Source organism: Bacidia gigantensis (assembly GCF_019456465.1).
Source record: "Bacidia gigantensis strain McMullin 20006 chromosome Unknown contig_231, whole genome shotgun sequence".
Taxonomy (NCBI): domain Eukaryota; kingdom Fungi; phylum Ascomycota; class Lecanoromycetes; order Lecanorales; family Ramalinaceae; genus Bacidia; species Bacidia gigantensis.
Genome location: NW_025408598.1, coordinates 1,926,061 through 1,946,915, shown reverse-complemented (window position 1 = coordinate 1,946,915; position 20,855 = coordinate 1,926,061). Strand labels below are relative to the sequence as shown.

Genomic DNA, 20,855 nt, shown 5'->3' with positions numbered 1-20,855 from the left:
GGCAACAAGAAGCAGGAACAGGCAAAATGTTTCAAAGCGCGTTGGTAACGACTGTGGGGCGTTGAGACAACCGGAGATCTATCTTGAGTGAAGAATCATCGTGCAGAGCCCTGATGGTCTATGGGACTCATTGGCATGCTATTGCTCGAGAACGTGAAGATTCAAAGAATGGAAAGCAAACGCCAGCACGGATGCAATGAAGCAGAACTGCATATCGCCAGCGGCATGCCTAATTTATTAGTATTACCGTTGAGATAGAAGGCAGCTAGCCAACCCTGTACCTGCATATGCATCGATAGGGGTCCCGTGTACCTGCGTGGCAGTAACCACGCGATCTCAGATAGCGCACGTCGCGCGCAGAGATTTTGTAGCCCAAAGGAGTAAAAGGATGGAGAAGCCACCCCCTTATGGGAGTCTAGGCCGGCCGTTAGGCTAGCGGGTCTAGGCCTTTGTGCCAATAAGGACAGGGGAAAAGCTTAAGGTTCTGTCTCCAATTTCCACAACGGTCTAGTTCGTCCATTTTGGGTGAGATGGAGATTGGCTTGAACTCTGTGTCTTTACTTCGCGGGCACGTCCGCATGCTTGGTACAGCGTGGGTGATAGGTGAGAAGCGTAAGTGAGACTGTTGGTGTAGACATATATAAGACGATCTCACGTCCAGTCTCAGGTATGTAAGAGTCTTCACCTTGGCAAGAGTGAGGCATGTTGTCCTGGTCAGTGGTCTAGGTCTATCATTGACTGTCGGAGCCAACCCTGACTTCCCGGTGGGGGCCCAGGACGATTCCTTGGTGTGTCGCGCGCGCGTGTACCTTTTAGTAGAGAGGGTACTCCTCGGCCAAAGTGGGGAGGTTCAACTGGGAGGACTTGGAGGAAGTGGGTAGGACCTCGTATAACATATAGTAATACAGGTATAAAGAATGAATAGCAACGCGCTCAAGTATCCCATAGTCTGGTCTGGCGTCTCCTTCACTCTTATGTCCGTTAAAGCCGAAAGTTAACTGCCCCTGAAAACCAGACACCACACCAGACGAGAGGATACCAGACACCTTATGTCTGCCCTCGCACCAATTCTCCCGCCTGGAACAACACCTCGCTTGGCATATGCACCACCCAATCCTCCCCAAGAACCCCTTTCAAGCTCTTCGTCTTCAACTCCCGATAGCGATCCGCAACCACCTGTTCAGGAACAGTCTGCCCCACCCCCGTCCTCGGCGTCACCAACACTCTCTCCCTCCCATGCAGAATAGTGAAATTATTCCACACATAGAGATCGCCCGGCCTCAGCCGAACCCTCAGCAAATGGCTATCCCGTGTCAAAATCTCCTGGAACTTCTGGTGCGCAATTCGCGCTAATTGAAAGGTGTCGAACGGCGTGACCAAGGAGCCCGTGAGGTGCGCATGCCAGCGAAAGCGTTTGACCGCTGTTGATGAGCCAGGATGGAACGTGACGGGACTGTCAACGGCCCCTTGGCGCAGCGGCGGGGAGTAATAATCCACCTTACGGCCAACGGCCATCTGAGAGGTGACGAAAGGCTCGTACAGATCGGGCGCTTCGTCCTGCAGGGTTTGAAGCGCGCGAAGGCCGGAGACGAAGGTGTTCTCGCTCTCGCCTTCGAGGCCGTACCAGCCTTGGATCTGGATCGGGTGCACGTAGTGTGCGTGGTCGACGTGGGGGAGGAGTACTTGTGCAGTGTCGTAATTTGGCAGACCGTGCGCGCGTTTTGCGTCTTCTTCGTGGTGGGAGGAGACGTTGAAGGTCTTCTCACCTGTGCGCCGGGGGTGTTGGAATACGCTGCCGAAGAGCTTTTTGAGCACTTGGGTTACGAGCGTATTGGATTTGGAATGCTCGCCTTCGAGGTCAGGAGGGGGAAGGTTGACTATTTTGATGATTCCCGTGCTGGGGTTCATCAAGAGGAGGTCTAAAACGCTCTCGGCTACGATGCTGCACTGGTCTTCGGTCGCGGCAAATATGTCCTGGTAATCCACGTGGGGGATCTCGAGCGTGTTCGCCAACCAGCCTTTTGGCGCAGTACCCTGTAGTGGGACCGTAGTAGAAGGTTGTTGTCCAACGAGAGGCCCATATGCACGAAGCCAAAGGGCGGGAAGGCACGACCTTGTACCGTCTTGCCAAACGAGGTCGAGATCTACCGCCGTGGATCGAATTGAGGCTTTGATGATGCGTGCATCCGTAAGCTTGGAGCAGTAAGCGGTTGCAGCAGTCCTTGAAGTACCAGTGTCGCATTTGGCGTCATGTAGCCATTGCGCGTGGAAGGTGAAGGTTTCGCTAGAGAAGGCAATCGTGAGAGCTGCGCCATCTGAACAAATATCACACCGGACGATACCCCATGGAGATTCCACCTCATTTAACGGTTGAGACATCATGAGCTAAGTACATCAACAAGTGATTGAGTTAGATTGAGTTTGCGCAAGTTGCTCTACCTCATGGTATTCAGAGGGTTTGCTCGCCAGTTTAATAGCGTGACGATGGCTGGCAAGGCTAGCTCCGCCTTGTGGGATGAGGCTCTGCGCCGGATGCATGGGTCCGTCTCTGCATTCCTCCTTGGCAAAGTATTGTACACAGACACCCATTTTCCGTGTGTCATGAGGCTCTTGGGCGGAAAACGCTTGCGCTCTACCGCGAATCAAAGCTGAAGAGACTGAGTAAAGGGTATGACCAGCGTGGGATCTTTGTAGCAAGCGAGGATCGACGATAGCATGCACGCTAATGCAATATCGGATATTCCGTGGGGTGAATGTGATGTCAGCATGCAGTTGTAGCTGACCGACGCGACAAAGAGAGCGTGCAAAGAGGTCTGCAGGCTAGTGCTGACAAGATACAAGCTTCACATGTTCACTGTTGTTACATTATATTTCCACCAGGTACTATTCGGGTCCTATGACTGTTTCTTTGTCAACATCTGCCACGAGCGAATCAATGACTTGGATGTTGGATTGGTCGGCTTCCTCTGTAGGGTTCGTTAGCCATGTACGCCATACAAATGCAGATCCAAAAATTGGGAGACCATTCGAAAAGTGTCACTGACGCTGAAATGCACCTTCAATATGTCCGATTTCCAACGATGGCTCCAAACCCAGCCATACTCTACATCGAATTTGTAGGCTACCCTTTCCAAAAGGTACGAATCCCAAAGCCACCACAAAGCTCCAAAGGCAAGCACACAATGTCCGGCTATGGGTCCAACGAGGGCGTTCAAAATCTGAGATGGCCTATCGACACCGGCTTTCCTATCAGGAGGATAGAACGACAACACGAGTACGAAGGCATTCGCGGACACATATGACACAATCAAAGGGGCCAGTAGCCAATAGCCGAGACGAGAGCTCTGAGACTTCCAGGGCGAGCCATCCTCATTCGTGAAACAACGAAGCCATGGTGCCAGTAGTAGCGCACCTCCAAGTAGGACTGACATCGCTTAGCATATACCCAGCCTAATGACGGGTTTGTACGTACTGCTGAACCATGTATGCACATAAGAGTAGAAAGTACTCATGACGAGAAAACCACCCGAACCATGAAGAGGCGTAATGATGATGCAGAGAACACTGAATATCCAGTGAAGTAATAACGCGCGTGCTGGAGTCCGTCGATGAGATGTTTTGCACCAAAACTCTGGGAAGGGGACGATTCCCAACCGGGCAATTTCCTGCTTCACTATGAAAAGATTAGCTTCGCACGATTCGTCAAGCATTTCCTGACCTCTTGCGTAGGCAAATGTCAGAGACATGATCGCCCCCACAGCGGACAGGCATATGATGATAGACGAGGCGCGGTGGGCTTTTGAAGAAGGGCCGAAAATCTAACGATCAGTTCTCTACATCAAGCCACCAGTAGGTCGATTTCTAACTTACTTTTTCCAAAAACAGTGTTACAGTCTCAGGAGAGCTCACTATTTCATCTGTAGTCAAAGCCGTGAACTGTGGATTTGTCAGCTCGCCTAGGAATTAGCCCAAGTCTGCATCAACCTACGAAGGCGAGGTTGGTCATCATGTACAAAACACACACTATGATGACACTGAATGTCACGGATCTGCGGAACGTCCGACGCTCGTCGTCTTCAGGACCTTTTCTGATTTCCTCCAGGACCTTGAATCACTTAGACGATAATTGTGACTGTGCGTGTGAAGGAGCTCAAGGCCTACCAAGTTTGCATTCTCATAGCCCAGGAAGGCTCTCATGACATTCAGTAAAGCCAGGGAATACTCGTATAGACTCGTGGACCGGTTTCCAAAAGAAGTTTCCAGGTTCGCTCGCCCGTATGGGGTCTTGATCATTGATGGGCCAGTTCTTCGAACACCGCAGAGTGCCACGATGCCACAGAGAGAGATGAAGATGAGACTGCTGATCTTAAACAGTGCCAACAAATTGCTCATCCGTATGTAGATTGATCTTGAGTAGGCCTGTAGCTGGCACACAAAGGTAACAATTATAATTGCAAAGAATCTTTGCAGCTTTGGATCGACCGGTGTACCTGCTCTTGTATGCGAATTTGCTAGTATGACTTCTCTTCCGAATGTCAAGGCATTGGCCTGAACTCCACCGACCAGGACGAACATGCTTGCGAACATGTAGGTGAAAAGGCGGATTGGTCGGATGTAGACCTTATCGACCTGCCAAACAATCGTCAGCGAAGCAAGGTGGCTACATCATGAGGCTTGATTTTACGTAGTGAAGCTCGCCGCCAGTGAGCGGCCATCTGATTCCGTACTCCAGGTAGATTGACAGGCTAACTCTATGTCAGCCGCTTTTGGAGATGAGCTCCCTGTAGACCATACCCTCCCCAAGTCACGTAGCAGCCAAAAAGCCACAAAAGAAGGCTGATTCCTTTACTGTGTGTTGCCGATAAGACGACCGAGGGACTATTGCAATTGGTCAGGAACGACAGGTTCCCTTGTGTCGCCAGCTTGAGCTTACCTGATAAAGATACCGGTGCCAACAATTTTGTTCAAGATGAGGTTACTGGAATCAAGCTCAGCGTCGTCAGTACCTAGGGTCGCTTGTGAAAATCGTACATCGTAGAGAAGTATCCCAACTCCTTGCCTCTCTCGATGGGGACAAGCTCCGCCTGACCCTCATGCTTGTTGTTCTCTGGTTCCGTCGATGCGCCATTTGAATGGATTGAGCTCAGGGAGAGATCTTTGCCTTCGATTCTGGCATTTAGTTGGATCAGAGGGATATGATTTCTCTGGTCTCCGCTAACGCTGGATGCTCCCCTTGCACATGAGAGTTCTTTCGTCGTAGCGGGTTAATCACGAAGGCTTCTTCGTCGCTCATAGCGAAGGCTCTGCGTTGAAAGACAGCTGTGCTTGAAAGGATTGGATGGGTGGCTGCGGCAAGTCATTCTTGCTAGAAGTAAGGCAAGGTACGTCTGCTGTGCCTGGCATCTTGGCCGGTGTACAGGTCGGTATCTCCATAGTCTTCGCGATCGATGTATTAGTCAAGGATGGTCCCTACCGTAATTTCGATTGGCATGTCACTGCCACGCAGTAATACGCGCACAAATCCGCGACTTGCTCACTCCATGCCAGGTGTCAGCAAGAACGCCTTGACAGCGGCAGAGCCTGCCGAGTATGTAGACTGCCGTGAGTGAGGTAATAATTCGGCAAAGTCCGAGTATCAGTGCAAGGCAGGAGCATTGGGAGAGATCTCTGCCTCCTTCAGTGAGGCGCTAATGCCGACTGGGATCTTTAGGGCTCAGGACCCTAGAGTACCCGAGGGACCCTTGAAGGATCAGCGGCTTCTAACCCTAAGCATCCCTAGCGTAGAACTGAAGTCTATCGCCTGATTGCCTACTTTCAAGTTGCAAAGCAATGATCGTTTGTCGACAGCTGGCAAAAGACGTGATCAGGGTGCCTTGCTGCCGATCGGCCCCATCCCTCAATCAATCTGCACTCATGCCGCGCAGAGATTTTAGTCACATTTAGCGGAAACAAAAAGCGGGGGTCGAGTACCAGAGCCAAAATGATACGCGTGTTCTGTCGTAACAATCGCTGTCCTCGCAGACCGAGATGAGGCATCAACCATTTCGTCGAATCCTGGTTTGTGAAACGCGGCTCAAGCTCCGCATCTGCGAAGATGGTAATGCTACAGCAGCATCGATTGTGTATGGAGAATTGACAGTCGCTCGTTGCCATCAATCTCGGATCCTCAAAGAGAATAAAGCTGGCTGAGATTCCGCTCGTCACCGTTCCTGATCCTCTCAATGTCGCCAATGTGTGCTGCACGCGCCCTACTGGTGCGGCGTGAGCTCGACAGGGCGTTCACGCCTGAACTGCACCCTGCCGCTCACGATCCGTGTTGAGCTTCTCTGCTGCAGTGTCTGCCTCCGAGGCACTTCGGGCTGCCTGCGGATCGATGCAATATGGCCCAGGCGGAGGACTGCGCAACCTACGTGAAAGAACTCTGTGAGATCCTGGATGCACCAAATGAAGGATCTGTCGTTGGCCAATTGACAGGGCATCTACGGAAGTGGCAAAAGTCTATCATAGACTTGCTTCACACCGATTTTGGTCGCACTGATTCAGCCTTGTGCAACGAAGAGGGACGCCAAATCTGGAGACTCATTGCACAGAAGGTGCCCGAGACCCTGGTCATTTTAAAAAACCTTTTCCACAGCCAGAGAATAGTGATTCCATCTGAGGCAGCGTTGCAAGCGCTGGAAGAAAGGATAACCTACTATGCAGGCGCCACAGACCTGCTTAGGTCGACTCTGAGCCGGTAATCGATTCATCGCGATATTTGGGTGAAACCATCGTGCTGATATGGCCGTAGTGGGGATTCGCCTCCTGGGGCATTGCCCTTCCGCCACCCTTTCTCAGCAGGCCAGCAATTAGCCAAGGTCAGTCAACCCAATGTGTGTGGTTGGAAGCATACAGGTATCAAAGTACTGGGAGACAGCGATGCTCAGTAGTTGGTTGTGATAGTGTGGCAGTACACAGGAGATACATGGAGAGCAATGGCTAATATGTGCCTTTTGAGCAGGATCACGCGGAGCTAGGGGCATGGATTTGTGGAATGCTGAAGGTTGCACATCCGGCTTCCCTTCGAGACGGGCCACACGCAGAAGCAAAGGGCGCATTGATCGTGAACGAAGAAGATTGGCCCGACCCCACGGGCCGCACCCTTGCAAACATATATCCACAGATCAGACGGGAATTAGGAATAAACGCAGGGGCTTCTTCGAATGGAGACCATGACCGGAGAACTCGTGTAGCGATCTTTGCTCTTGTCAAGGTCTGCTGCTCTTGTCTATCAATGCTTGAAGTCCCTCATTGACGAGCATACAAGTTGCACATCGTCCTACAGCAGCCTCCATCGAGTGTTAGAAGCTTGAGTCATGGTATCAAGATTCTGTCAGCAGCGCACGCGTGTGCATTGGCCGCTTTTGACCTTCCCTCCACCCAAGTCGCTCCAACGCTTTGGACACTGCATTTCATCGTCTTAGAGGTAAGCCGACGTATGTCGATCAACAGCCATTACTCGCTAACCTTCACAGCAAAGTATGAATGAGCTGAGGGCTTTAGAAAGATTTCTTTCCAGCTCGCCCGGTCATGACGGATCTCCTTTAATTTACGCCTTTGATCTCTCCGACCCTACCGACGACATACTTGACGCTCTCATCGCCACAATGTCCCCTGAGGAGCCAAATTCTCTCTCGGTAAGTGAAATTACATACCTCCAGATTTGAGGAGAAGAATTGATCATCGGTAGCAAAAGGGATTGCACAATAGCTCGCAAGCACAAGAGGGTATCGTTGAACCTGATACGATCACGCTTCCTGATCCTAGTGTACCACACGCAATCAACACAAAAGTCGATACTGCGCAATACTCAGCTGACGCCATATCGGCTTACAGCCACGATAAGGAAGTACCTACGGATAAGCCGATGATCTTGCGGGTGGCTCAACATGACCCGAAGAAGTTATTGAAAGACTTGCGATGGAGCCAGGCAAGAGTCCGCATCTTTGCCTTGAATGAAGATCGACATACACGATATCGCATAGTATTCGAACGCGAAGGCTGCCTCACTACTTACGATGGTAAACGCATATCAATCCTAACCTTTATGTTCTGAGCCTTATATAATGATAGTCACGCCTCACACCGACCGCCTCGTCCTTGGGTATGCCTTCAATATACAACCTTCGGCAATATGGTTCCTCAAGGATGAAAAACCTAATTATTGTTTCGCAAGTTGTAACGCCGGGAAAGATGGGTTACACGGTAGGAAACCACACGCGGAGAAATGTCTTCGGCACTGACTGACACCATAGAAGATCTACTTACTTTCCAGGCGGATTTAATGGCTCCAATCATTCCAATCCACTTCCCATTCGTGAGCTCTGTTGCTTTCCAAGATGGTCACACCGTATTTCAAAGGTGCCAAGAGGTCACAATCCAGATATGGAGATCAGATGGTCCAGACACGACCCCACCTGTTACGGCAGCCCAGTCAGTAGCCTCACGAAGCCCAAGATCTACAATCCACTCGTCGCTAAGTCGTATATTTATTTTCTCCCCTGAAGCTATCTTTGATTTGCCAGGTAGCTATATTCATATATCAACGTCTTTATGCAGTCAACTGACAAGTACTGCAGTCAATGAAGAGATCGCTATCAAGTCTGAAACGGTTGCCACCGATATCGTGATTGGCAACAGATCTAGAAAGAAGAAATTATCTATCTATAGGCTATGTATGGAAGATAATCAGCTTCCTGGTTTGGTTGTCGACTCCAACCATTCCGACAGGCCACAGTCGATAGCCAAGCTCAAGCTTTCGTGCTCCACGGTAAACATCTCATTTCCAAATAAGCGAAGTAAGTGTCTGAGTTGATGCTACAATCCCCTGGATACTACTAACGCGTGCAACGCGATCTTAGCACGCGAAGAGTTCGCTGCAAAGCTTCAAGATTGTATTGAGATTGCTACGATCACGGCTCAAGATCGCCAGCGACAACATGAGTTCAACCGCAGTCCGATCATTGAATCTACTTCAAGCTTTCAACCTGGCCCTTGAACCTCGGGTGCTTAGTTCTGCCTCCCAGCAGAAAGTACGTTGAATCAGGCCTCGCTACTAGCTTCGAATCAAAGTCTCGGAGCTCTGGTCATCTCTACGTTCTGGATAGCCACCTTGCTGTATCCGCCATCGATAGACCGCCATAGAAATGGCACATATTGCGACAGTGGCTAATGTAGCGGCGAAGTGTTGGACAGCGGCTTGCAAAACTATCAGAGAGCTCACAACGCAAAAGAAAGCGGGTTGCCACAGGGATATGTGATATGTCTTTTGGACCAGGGACCGATGGCTGCTACGCGACTGCCTTCGTATCTTGACGAGTCCGCATACCGTGATGAGGTAGAAAGTATATTCTAGCACACCTGTCTTGGTGAGCAATTGTCTATCTGATATGGCAATTGAGAGCTAGCAGAAGGACGGATTGAGTATTTTACCTTTGAACAGTAAGAGGTTACGAAAAGAGCCTAGAACGACAAAAACAGCTGCCGCAAAGCCGTTGAAAAGCATAGCCCCTCTTTTGCCAAGTTAGAGTCCTTCTAATAATACTGGAGCACATATACGGACTGCACAATCTCTTTGATGTAAATGATGAAGGGGGTACTCACACGGGGACATCTGTGCTCGCTGACGGGCTACACACTCGAGCTAATCGCATTGCTCTTTTGGCAAAGGATGTCTGTTCATTTGTTACTTCGATACCTTCGGCTTCGCTTTGAACCCTCCCTTCGTCAGGTTGAGAACACAACCGGTCTAGTAGAAGTCGAGGAACGTAATTGCAGCCGCCCGCGGCTTGCGTCAGACGGCCAGCCGAATATACTGTTGCATTTAGCGAGCCAAGGCACGCTATACATACAGCCCAGGTATAAAATATCGCTCCGGGCGCTCCAAATATCCGAGCGCCAAAGACCTAGGACAACGCGGGCGGTGTTAGCTACTATCTTACCCAGGGCAAACACGATCTCAATAAAGTTTTACGTACCGCGGCGACCGCATTCGTCTCTTTCAGAGTGTCCAATGGCACGACGGAGTAGAATGCAACAACGGTGAGTGTGAATAGACTTGTTGTCATTGACATGGCACCATTCAGAATCTTGGGTATGGTCTTTTCAGGATCTACTATTTCACCAGCCACAAATCCGACGGATTCCCATCCTCCAAAAGCGAAGAGCGCGGCGAAGAGTGCATCTGCTACCGTCAACGGCGTAAATCGTGACTTATGCTGCCCTCTCTCATCAACACTATGAAAGTCAGGGTAGGCTCTTGTGGTAGATGTCGGCGAGTATGAGGGCACGTTCCCTTCGTCGCGGAGACCATTCTGGACGAAAATACCACTTATGGTCAACATCCCTAGCGCCACTATGGAGAACAACGTAAGCAGCTTCAAAGCTAGGAATATCCTGGCCACCCCCAAAGCATTTCCGGCACCCGTACAATTTAGCCAGGTGACCATCATGATCGCAAGCAAGGCCAAAAGCTTGACCCCCAAGAATTGCTCATTTGTCCTTTCACGTCGACGATTGCTTGTGCCGTCGCGAACCCTTGAAAGAAATATTCGGCAAATATCATAGATATCATACTCATTGAGCATGGCTTGACTATTGCAATCCAAATCCAGGAGAACACGAAGGCTACCATGTCGCCCGCGGCTCCCGGTTTCGGCCCAAAGCTATGTCTTAGGTATTGCAATATACCACCGTTGCCGGGATACCGAACTCCTAATTCCGCGAAACTGGCAGCTCCAGTCCATACCAGGAGACCCGCGCCAGCCCAAATTGAGATCGCTCCAGTCTTGAAAGGAATGAGTGTGATAACGGTCGCTGGCGTCGAAAATATTCCTGACCCGATCTGAAGTCCGATCATCAAAGCAATACCGCTCAGAAAGTTGATTTTTCGCGCGCTTTTCGCCGTGTCGTCCTCGATTAGGCTCCTGTTATTCCCAAGTTGCCGATCGGGTCCACCATCCTCATGAATGTTCTCCATAACCTCAGGTCGACTTGATGTCTCCATGCTTGCAGTTCCAACTTCATCTCCGAGGCCAGATGTAGGCTGTGGTACTAAGCTGGTGTCTAGTCAACTTTTAGAGTCTGACATACGGCGAGGTAGCGGCGGAGACGCCATGCGGACATTGGCATAGCAAATGATTCAATAGATCTATGGCGCTAATCATTCAAGATTAGGGATCAGTGAGATTTCAACTCATGCCACGTAAGCTTTGACTGTCCGACGAGAAAGCCGGGTCGATCAAGGAGGGGGTGGGGGGAGGGCAAGTGCAGAGCCGCGCTAAGGGTACGAACGGTTAAATACTCAATACGCATTATAGAATACGGAGTCCCTGCACAGCCTGCAGAGTGATTGCCCCCACAGGACATCATGTGAGGTCTGATCGCACGCTGGACTTGCATACATCTGACTCGTATTCATGCCCGATCTGCAGGCTTATCATGTACACACCCTGCCATCCCCCCACCCCAAGAGCGCCCAAGGCAGACCGATTGCACCACTCAGACACAAGGCTGACACCCTCTCGTCAATTAGCGAGACACAATTTTGTCAGCAAGACATACGTTCAAGAAGCGAATGAGCCTCAGCCTAATTCCGGTCATGCATTTCAACCCCGCGGTTCGATGAAGGAGACGGTTGGGAGAGCCCAGCAGTCAACGGCCTTACAATTGTGTCTCATATCGTGTCTGGGAAATACCTTCTATCACCTAGCACTCCATGCTGCAACAATGCGATGGTCGCCATATTAAGTCCATCCTTTTGCCAGAGTCATGGCGACGGCAGATGGTTCCACTCCTCCGACACGGAATGGGGATAGCTATTCTTTATTTTCTATTGACAACGAGGATGGTTCCGATGAATTGCAATTCCGGGCCCCCATCAAGAAACAATTGGAGGCACAATATCAAAGGTGGAAGGATCATGACAGACCTTGTACGTTATGCCACGCAACACCGAACGGCAAATGTCAATGTTCTATCTCGTGAGATCTGATTTAGCCTACCTAGTCTGGGCAGAAGCCATAACGAGTAGAAGTACGCAGAGTTTCTTTGGTATTGATAGCTCGCATCTACTTCCATCACTACGACAATACATTAGCGACCACTCCCTGGGTCTTTCCTTACTATCAGAGCTTCACCTCTGCAGCGTTCGGGCTTCAATTGTCAGAAAATGGGAATCAATTCACTCCCTTGAGGCCTCTCAATGGTTGTTCGACGAGTATCGTCGCTATGCCATTTGGATTCTAGACTATAGCAGCCGAAGCCCCAAGGAATATAGAATACCTCTCATCGAGTTGACCGTAGCTTGCAGCTCTGATTCCCTGGCTTTTAAAACGAAAGTACCTAAAGAGGCCGCTAAAATGCTTCTGCGCTCTTGTTCATCCAGATTCGTGCTATTTCCTCAGACGCGGTTCTCCTTCGTCGAGGATGAGGTACTTCATGACTGTCTACGCCAGCGATTGCAGGAATCGAACCTGACTGATGTTACCAGATCTTTCAACCGCTGTTCCCCATAGCTGCTGCACAATTCAGAATTATGACCTACAATCTGCTAGCTATCTTCAAAGGAAGTGCAGGTTTCTACAACGCGCTTCCCAGTCCGGTCATCACTCAATTCGTACAGACATCTTACGACAAAAATGACATTTTGTACGTTGTCGCGATGTACCCTGTAGTCAATTTTGAATATCTCGCAGACTATGAGAGCCGGAAAATGTTCGAAATCGCGACTAATTCGATACAAAAATACGGTCCTGCTGGTCTGCCCACGATTGCTCAACCTCGCTACCTACGTCGATTTGACTTTCCGAGCGAAACCAATCTGGCACGCCATGATTTCACGTTTGACGAAGACGGCCCTGAAAGGATACAAAGTGCTAGAGCACTGTATGAATATGCCTGCGGAGACGTAGATACTCTCTCTTTGGACCAGAAACAGATATGTATTCTCGAGAGTGGCGAAAGACAACCCTCCCGACCTCCGCTCCTCTTGACGATTGAGCCTTTGTGGTTGATCGCTTTCCCCTCACAAGGTCAGCTGTACCCAGCCCCTAAAACGTCACGCATCAGAACCACTTACCAATTATTCTTCATTGCATCGGGATAGATACCCTCTGCGTGTTTTATGACAATCGAGAGCAGAGGCCCGAAGAGATTTTCCAAGGCATTAAACGCCAGGCAGACCGATCCATCCCGTGTGATTGGGCGCGTAACCTGCTATTCTTGATTGAAGCGGTTGATCGAAACATGGGAAAGTATGAGCCAATCTATCGGGTTTGGCTTGCAAAACTAGTAGGAGTATAAGCCTGGTAGTCTAGACACCTTTACTGACCGAGACTTAGCGGACGAGGTTGCAAGCATCCCCCAAAATCGACCCCTTGCTTCTCAGAAAGCTCAATGACTTCGTGGCGGAGATCATCATACTGGTAGACCCGTTACAGAAGCAAATTGATATCCTGAATGCATGGTGGTCGCACATGAGATCTTACTACTCGGGGTTTGATGGCCGAGCTCCATCAAATGCCAATACCCTCATGCAGGAAGCAATCAAAGCTCGGCAGGTACATTTAGACTCGGTGCAGAGGCTGTTGCAGCAAGGCAAAGATACTCAAGCTCTAGTAAGCGATGACTGCAGCTCCCGAATTGGCACAGCTTACTGATTTTGCTACGACAGGTATTCCAGCAAAGTAATTTTGAAACTGCTCGTCTTCAATCAGAACTAGCAGAAAAGATGGCTAGAGAGACGGAATTGCAGTCGGTCCTCGCGAAACGGCAGTCGGCCCTTGCGAAACGGGCAGCGCGGCAGAATCAATCCATTTTGACATTCACAATCATCACTGTCATATTCTTACCTCTGTCTTTTTTCACGTCCTATTTTGGTACGTATGACGAGACGCTTTTCGCAACAGCGCATGACTAGCTGTACGCGGACAACGACGCTAATTCTGCTCCCGCATTAGGCATGAACACTCGCGATATACGTCAGACGGATACGGGACAAAGGGGCTTTTGGGCAGTTGCAGCGCCAATATCCTTTGTTATTGTTTCTTGTGCCACATTTTTCGCTTTCAGGCAACCTCTTCTCAGATATCTTCCATTTCAAAAACACACACAGAGAGACAAAGAAAATGCGTGAAGGATTCACAGACTTGCTCACTATATGATGGAGGATATTCACTTCGCGCAAGATACACAATCGGACCTGGCTGTTTGGCCCCCATGCCGACCGCCATAGATACAGATAATGAAAGCAACGCGATCTCTGTACTACCTTTGTTGGCCCAATGGGTAACTGCTTGATACAGTCGCTTGCCTACACCGCCTTACTGCTACCTCATATCAGGTATTCAAGAACTTTCTTGTTTGAATTTCTGCAAATGTTCCCACGGCAACACCCGTGCTACCCCAGATCTCGGACACACCGTCTTTTCCTTTGCAACTACCCAACAACTTTCTGGTCACTAAGTTGAGGAATAGTAGAGGGATCCATTTTCTCAGCTGAACATCGCTGAATATCACAAATTGACGTCGAATTCAAGAGGAAAACATGGAGAGCAACGAGGTCATCAGCGAAACTGAACACCACCAGTCTGCCATCGAGGTACAGGATAAACCATCTAACGAACAGCTCTTTGCATCAGCCAATAAGCACCTGCTCAAATTCGGTGGCGACTTCCATTCCCAAGTCATCACCAAAGCCAGCGGTATCTACTTCTGGACCGCGGACGGCAAACGCGTGATGGACTGGACATCCGGCCAAATGTCCTGCCTCATCGGCCACGGACATCCCGAAATTGTCCAAACTATCACCAATAGCGCAGCCAACCTGGATCATCTCTACAGCGGAATGGTATCACCGCCAGTCATCGAACTAGCAGAAACGCTGACCGGACTTCTCCCGGATGGGCTGGACAAAGCAATGTTCCTCAGCACAGGCGGCGAGGCCAACGAGTGTGCGTTGAGATTAGCCAAGACTGTGACGGGCAAGTTCGAGATCGTGGGGTTGGGAAGTAGTTGGCATGGGATGACCAGCGGTGCACAAGGGGCGCAGTACAACGCGGGGAGGAAAGGTCACGGTCCGTTGGTACGTTGGGTCGCCCCTCTCCCTTATCTTGAGATTCCAAGACCTACTGCAGTGAACGATGCTGTATCACAGACCCCAGCTAACCTGTCTCCCACCGCGCAAAGATACCAGGCACCCACCTCCTCCCCACCCCAGACGCCTACCGCTCCATCTTCCGCCACCCCGACGGCTCCCACAACTGGCGCACCGAGCTCGACTACGGCTGGTCCCTCATCGACAAGAGCTCCTGCGGCTCCCTCTGCGCCGTCATCCTCGAACCAATCCTCTCCTCGGGAGGCATGATCACCCTCCCCGCTGGCTACATGTCCGCCATGTCGGCGCACTGCAAAAAGCGCGGCATGCTCCTCATCGTGGACGAGGCGCAAACCGCGCTCGGCCGATGCGGCGACCTCTTCGCTATTAATCATGAAAGTAATGGGGGTGTCGTGCCTGATATTTTGACACTGAGTAAGACGCTGGGGAATGGGTTGCCGCTTAGTGCTATCGTTACTGGTGCGAGTGTGGCGGACACGGCGGAGCAGCGCGGGTTCTTGTTTTATACTACCCATGCTAATGATCCGCTGCCTGCTGCTGTCGGGTTGCAGACGCTGCGGATTGTGCTGAGGGATGGACTTGTGGAGCATGCGAGGGTTATGGGGGAGAAATTGCACAAGGGTTTGCGCGCGCTGCAGGGGAGGTTTGAGTGTATTGGTGATGTGAGAGGACGGGGGCTTATGGCTGGGGTGGAGATTGTGATGGATAAGCGGACGAAGGAGCCGGCGATCGAGTTGGGGAGGACGTTGAGTAGCAGGATGATGGAGTTGGGGCTTAGTGCTACTATCTCGGCCAGGAATGCGTTTATGGGGTGTATTAGGATTGCTCCGCCGTTGATCATGGATGAGGAGCAATTGGAAGAGGGGCTAAGGATTTTTGAGAAGGCGTTGGGGGAATTGGCAGGGGAAGGGGTGGTGGGGGTGGGTGGATAGGGAGGGACTCCTGTGCTGTGGGAAAGGATGGCAGGGTTGCACTTGGTTGAGTTGATACCAAACTTCTGCATGTCTGCTAGAATTACTAAAGTCAATACTCTAGACCACATTTGCGGTAAAATAAGGTCTGATACGGCCTTTCGCTGAAGGCATCGCCCCTACTTGCACTAATGATAAAGGAGGTAGTGGTCTTGGAAGTATTAAGTGGGAAAATTTGCTGGCCGCTTCCTGTGGCCTAGGATAATGGGAAGGTCGAAGTGGGAGACAACGTCAGCCTAGTTGGTGATGAAGTCTTCAAAACATTCTCATCTGTTCTGCCACATGTCGCAGCACTGCGCGTGAGATGGTGTTTTTCAACCATACGCTCGAACCTAGTGTCTGACATAAATCTAGGAACAGATACACCGAATAAGTATGTCGCAGAGTAGGCGAAGCTTGTATAAACATCTTTTAAGCAAGGAATGGTTAGTCATTGAAGACATAGACTAAGCAGGTTTGCTCTTTGCAGTGTCATTTGAATATTCCATAAACCAGCAAAGGATTTAAAAGGTTAAGAATCACTGTGTGTTATCAATGTTATACATTTCAGACTGAGCATGACAATCGAGTTAGTACGACTCGTTATTGTGAGCGTTTAAAACTCGGACTTAATGTTCGGCTTTAAATCGTAAGGCTATCTTTTTGGCGCCGACAACGACAACCAGACTCTGACGGCCCCAATGGTGCGTAAGCATCGAGGTTCGGCGCTTCGCCGCAAGAATCGAGTTTATGGCGTCGTTTTTCTACCTTCACAGAAGATACTACGCCGAATATGAGTCTGCCAGTGCGCTGGTTGCGCTGAGTGGCGCCGTGCTCCCTCCTGGAGAGGGAGACCTCGAGGTGCACATCAATACTGACATGATTGAGATAGCTACGCGTGCTTGATTTCATGACGAAATGACTGACACGTTTTCGGTCTCCGCGGGTGCCTTGAGCATCGTCTCGTTGGGCATTGAGGTGTGTCGCGCATTGGTCGATTATTATCAGGCTGCAAAGAGCCGGAAGGAAGATCTTGAAGCCACGATATCATCCCTTCAGAGCCTATGTACGACATTAGAGGGTCTAGAGGGCACCTTGAAGCGACACCAATTCTTCCCTGATGAACTCGATCTCGTTAAGAACGTTGAACTCCATATCGACGCATGTGAAGAAGCAATTGAGTATCTTGACAAAGAGTTGGCTGCTTTTACAGGGAGAGGCAAAAACCCTGGTGTATTTGAAAATGTAAAGAAGGCTTCGCGGGCCGCATTATACCCATTCAAGAAGGGCACGCTACTCAAGCTGCACGAGACGGTACAAGATGTGAGAGAAAACATAAGTCTTGCAATTCATACTTTACAGTTGGATACTTCCAACAAGATTCAGGAGTGCGTGGCCGATTCCTCCGCCGTCTTGAACTTGTTGAGGTCTGAAATCATTCAACATCACGTGCGAGCCTGGCTCAATGCCCCGAACACCTTCGGTCAGCACTACGAGGCATGCGAGAAGCGCCATAAGGACACCGGTCTCTGGTTCATTCGTAGCCAGCACTTTCGAACGTGGCTAGATAGCAAAGGATCCTTCCTCTGGCTTAACGGATTGCCCGGCTGTGGGAAGACCGTGCTAGCGTCCACAATCATCCAAGAAACCTTTGCCTTCCGGGCGTCTTCTTCTGAAATCGGCTTAGCTTACTTCTACTTAAGCTATGCAGACATTCCAAAGCAAACAGTCTACGGTGTTCTGAGCTCTCTAATACTTCAATTATCTTGTCAGTCTGACTCTATCGCTCTGAATGAGCTGTATACCAATTATCTTGCTGGTTCACCTCCGGATTACGCCCTAGCTTTTGCATTAAGAACTGTCATCAAAAAGTTTAAAAATATATATATTGTCATCGATGCGTTGGATGAAAGTTCTGTCGGTCCACAACGTGACGCGCTCTGTAAGGTCATAAATCAAATCAGGCAATGGGACTCATTACATCTTATAATCACTAGCCGGGATTATCCAGATATCAGGGAGATGCTTGAGGTCCTTCCGGAACATGATGTCTCATTACAAAACGAAGATGTCGCTGCGGACATCAAAAAGTACATCAGGGACCAGCTCCGATTCGGTTTAAAGCTCAAGAAATGGAAGAAATTTCATTCAGAGATCGCAGACGTCTTATCCAAGGGTGCCGGTGGCATGTGAGGCTTCTTTGTCAGGAGTGGCTGTCTGATGTGGCTAATTACCATAGGTTTCGCTGGGTTGATTGTCAGTTCTCTGCGCTTGAGTCTTGCGTTACACCTAACATGCTGAGGGAGACCCTACACTCGTTACCGGAGACCTTGGATGACACATACAAACAGATGCTTAGATCTATCAAGCCAGGACTCTTAGATTTCGCACGTCGCGTACTGACTATGTTGTGCTTCTCAGCCAGACCCATTGAGGTGACCGAGATGATTGATGCCCTCGCGGTGGTCGTGGATGATGAGATTGGTGGCTATGATATTGGCAATCTTCTGTATAGCGCTGATGATTTGCTGATGACTTGTCCCGGCATGATCAGAATTGTGGGCTCGGTCACAAGTGTTTACGCCCCACCGTCTTCTGAACGAGGTGAAGCCTACTCGGAAGCTAGCATCTCAAGTCGTGTGGAGCGCTCTGATAGAAGAATTGTAAGCTTGGCGCACTTTTCTGTGAAAGAGTATCTTGTCTCAGACTACGTCCTCAAATCTTCACCACACTTTCACCTGAGGCCATCAGAAAGCCATCTATGGATTTCAAGATTATCTTTGATCTACTTAGCAAACCCAGATATACAATTACCCAAATATGATGATCTGGGCGAGCAATTATGGCACTATGGTTCGTACGACTTTTTCCGCTATGCCTGGGAATTTTGGGCCGAACATGCGCGCAAAAGCCAGATCAGTAGATCTTTGCTACCTTTGCTACGCCTTTTCAAGTCCAGCTCGAATATGAAAGTGGCTCTTCTACGATTCACATCAAGTTTTGCAGCCACTGCAAAACTGTCTGAAGAGACACTTGGGCCTAGGGAAGTCTTGATTACAATCATCAAGTGGCTTTGCTTCGAGGGACTGCCAGACCTAGTAGATGCGGTCCTCGAAGACCCTCAAAAATCCTGTCCGCCAGGATCAGCCCATGGCTTTGATATACGGACATCTGCAGGAAGAGCTACCACTGATGCCCAATCCTGTAAGAGGCTTGGGAATCAACATCGAGCTTTGGTTTCAAAGGATGATATACCTGCTTTAGACAAATGCTACGCTCTTTGTCGGACACCCTGCACAGATCTAGCTATACAGCAAGGCCACTGGGATGTAGTCAATTGCCTGTTTCGCCACGGGTTCCTGCTCGAGACCTCGAAACTTTCACGTCTTGACCCTCTTCAAATCGCAGCAAGAGATGGTCAACATGAAACGATACGCCTCATGATTCAAATAGGTGTAGACTCAGAGCTTTACCGCAGGGGGCCTAGACTAGAGGATCCGGTCATGTTGGCTGCTGCGAATGGACAAGCATTGACAGTTGCCATTCTTCTATCCTGGCGGCCCGGCGGAGCTGATATCGTAGGCCCGCACAATGTCACCCCTCTAATGCTTGCCGCTAGAAGAGGGCATTTAGATGCAGTCAGGGCACTGATTCAAAATGGCAAAGGCAGCGTCCCGCACCAAGCATTCCTAGACCGGAAAACAGACTATGGAATGACCGCGCTATTGTTTGCAGCACAGCAAGGCAGTCTCAATATGGTGAAGGCTTTGGCCGACGCTGGCGCGACTTGGAAGAGCATGACTGACATCGATGGCAATACTGCATTAGCACATGCTGTCCAAAATGAACATCAACACGTTGTTGAGTGGCTTGTCGACAATGGAGTAGACACGGATAGCGAGAGGCGGAACCGATTTGGCTTTACGCCAAAAGAAATGGCATCTCATCTCCATCTACAGCCCATCATTGACATACTAAACAAAGCTTCAGCATCTACCAAGCCACAAGAGCGGAGCGGCGGAAGTCCAATTGACACACTTTCTATACCGCCAGGGAAGACTAGACCTCGCTCAGAAGGGATCTCCAAAATGCCATGGTATTCGCGGATCGTCGGTGGTGAAGATGATACAACGCACGCCCTTTCAAGAGTCGAACTTCGACCGTGTAGCTCCCAAAGATCTTTTCTGGCGACTAGTTACGGAATAGCATAGGCGGATCTAAGGCCACAGCAAAGGAAAAGGCAAATGTCATTCAAGTTCAGTGGAGTCAGGTATAGGTCATTGATGTAGGATAGTGCATTCACAACGGTCGAGAGGCTGACAAGACATGCATCAATCGTCTGTAAACTTCAATCCGAAGATCAGCGGTGATACTCCCTTGTTGTAAAGTCTGTTTGTATGGACGAAAATGATTCGCACGAAGTGCATGTCAGGCAGCCATAAGTCGTGTACGTACCACTGCAATTCATGAGGACACGAATCTCGCTGCAAATGCACTAAGACTGCAGTATGCTTTTGTTTTTGATCTAGTTCTATCAATGTCTAACCCAAGCTGGTTTGTCGATTCGAGGGCCTCCGTAGAGCGGTATTCCGAATGACGAACAATTGATCTAGACAGCAATTCTTCAGACTTGGCTTCACATATTTGAATCATCTGAACGTTTGCAGCATCCCAAGGGCCGGCGCCTACACTCCTGCGGACTCCCAGCCATACTTTCCATTCCAGAAAGAGCGTCCAATCAGACTATCACC

The 20,855-nt window shown here is 49.9% G+C and overlaps 8 protein-coding genes across 8 annotated transcripts; 6 read left to right on the top strand and 2 right to left on the bottom strand.

Annotated features, from left to right (window-relative positions):
• Positions 1-1,047: 1,047 nt before the first annotated feature.
• On the bottom strand, positions 1,048-2,379 carry KY384_004589 (uncharacterized protein; the record flags this gene model as incomplete). The annotated part of the gene is made up of 1 exon (XM_044813094.1): positions 1,048-2,379. The coding sequence occupies one exon, from the start codon at positions 2,377-2,379 to the stop codon at positions 1,048-1,050; it is 1,332 nt and encodes a 443-aa protein (XP_044670514.1).
• A 4,001-nt stretch (positions 2,380-6,380) lies between these two features.
• On the top strand, positions 6,381-6,929 carry KY384_004588 (uncharacterized protein; the record flags this gene model as incomplete). The annotated part of the gene is made up of 2 exons (XM_044813093.1): positions 6,381-6,496; positions 6,791-6,929. 2 exons carry the CDS (start codon positions 6,381-6,383, stop codon positions 6,927-6,929), a joined length of 255 nt encoding a protein of 84 aa, XP_044670513.1.
• A 104-nt stretch (positions 6,930-7,033) lies between these two features.
• KY384_004587 (uncharacterized protein) lies at positions 7,034-8,854 on the top strand (the record flags this gene model as incomplete). The annotated part of the gene is made up of 8 exons (XM_044813092.1): positions 7,034-7,252; positions 7,307-7,465; positions 7,515-7,676; positions 7,730-8,060; positions 8,113-8,244; positions 8,295-8,389; positions 8,445-8,472; positions 8,619-8,854. The coding sequence occupies 8 exons, from the start codon at positions 7,034-7,036 to the stop codon at positions 8,852-8,854; spliced, it is 1,362 nt and encodes a 453-aa protein (XP_044670512.1).
• Positions 8,855-9,971: 1,117 nt separating this feature from the next.
• On the bottom strand, positions 9,972-11,169 carry KY384_004586 (uncharacterized protein; the record flags this gene model as incomplete). The annotated part of the gene is made up of 3 exons (XM_044813091.1): positions 9,972-10,393; positions 10,615-11,083; positions 11,131-11,169. The coding sequence occupies 3 exons, from the start codon at positions 11,167-11,169 to the stop codon at positions 9,972-9,974; spliced, it is 930 nt and encodes a 309-aa protein (XP_044670511.1).
• A 639-nt stretch (positions 11,170-11,808) lies between these two features.
• Positions 11,809-13,038, top strand: KY384_004585 (uncharacterized protein; the record flags this gene model as incomplete). The annotated part of the gene is made up of 3 exons (XM_044813090.1): positions 11,809-11,971; positions 12,594-12,924; positions 12,951-13,038. The coding sequence occupies 3 exons, from the start codon at positions 11,809-11,811 to the stop codon at positions 13,036-13,038; spliced, it is 582 nt and encodes a 193-aa protein (XP_044670510.1).
• A 246-nt stretch (positions 13,039-13,284) lies between these two features.
• On the top strand, positions 13,285-14,404 carry KY384_004584 (uncharacterized protein; the record flags this gene model as incomplete). Its single annotated transcript, XM_044813089.1, has 3 exons — positions 13,285-13,329; positions 13,380-13,655; positions 14,381-14,404. 3 exons carry the CDS (start codon positions 13,285-13,287, stop codon positions 14,402-14,404), a joined length of 345 nt encoding a protein of 114 aa, XP_044670509.1.
• A 180-nt stretch (positions 14,405-14,584) lies between these two features.
• KY384_004583 (uncharacterized protein) lies at positions 14,585-16,086 on the top strand (the record flags this gene model as incomplete). The annotated part of the gene is made up of 2 exons (XM_044813088.1): positions 14,585-15,121; positions 15,226-16,086. 2 exons carry the CDS (start codon positions 14,585-14,587, stop codon positions 16,084-16,086), a joined length of 1,398 nt encoding a protein of 465 aa, XP_044670508.1.
• Positions 16,087-17,022: 936 nt separating this feature from the next.
• KY384_004582 (uncharacterized protein) lies at positions 17,023-20,315 on the top strand (the record flags this gene model as incomplete). The annotated part of the gene is made up of 2 exons (XM_044813087.1): positions 17,023-18,293; positions 18,344-20,315. 2 exons carry the CDS (start codon positions 17,023-17,025, stop codon positions 20,313-20,315), a joined length of 3,243 nt encoding a protein of 1,080 aa, XP_044670507.1.
• Positions 20,316-20,855: the final 540 nt, after the last annotated feature.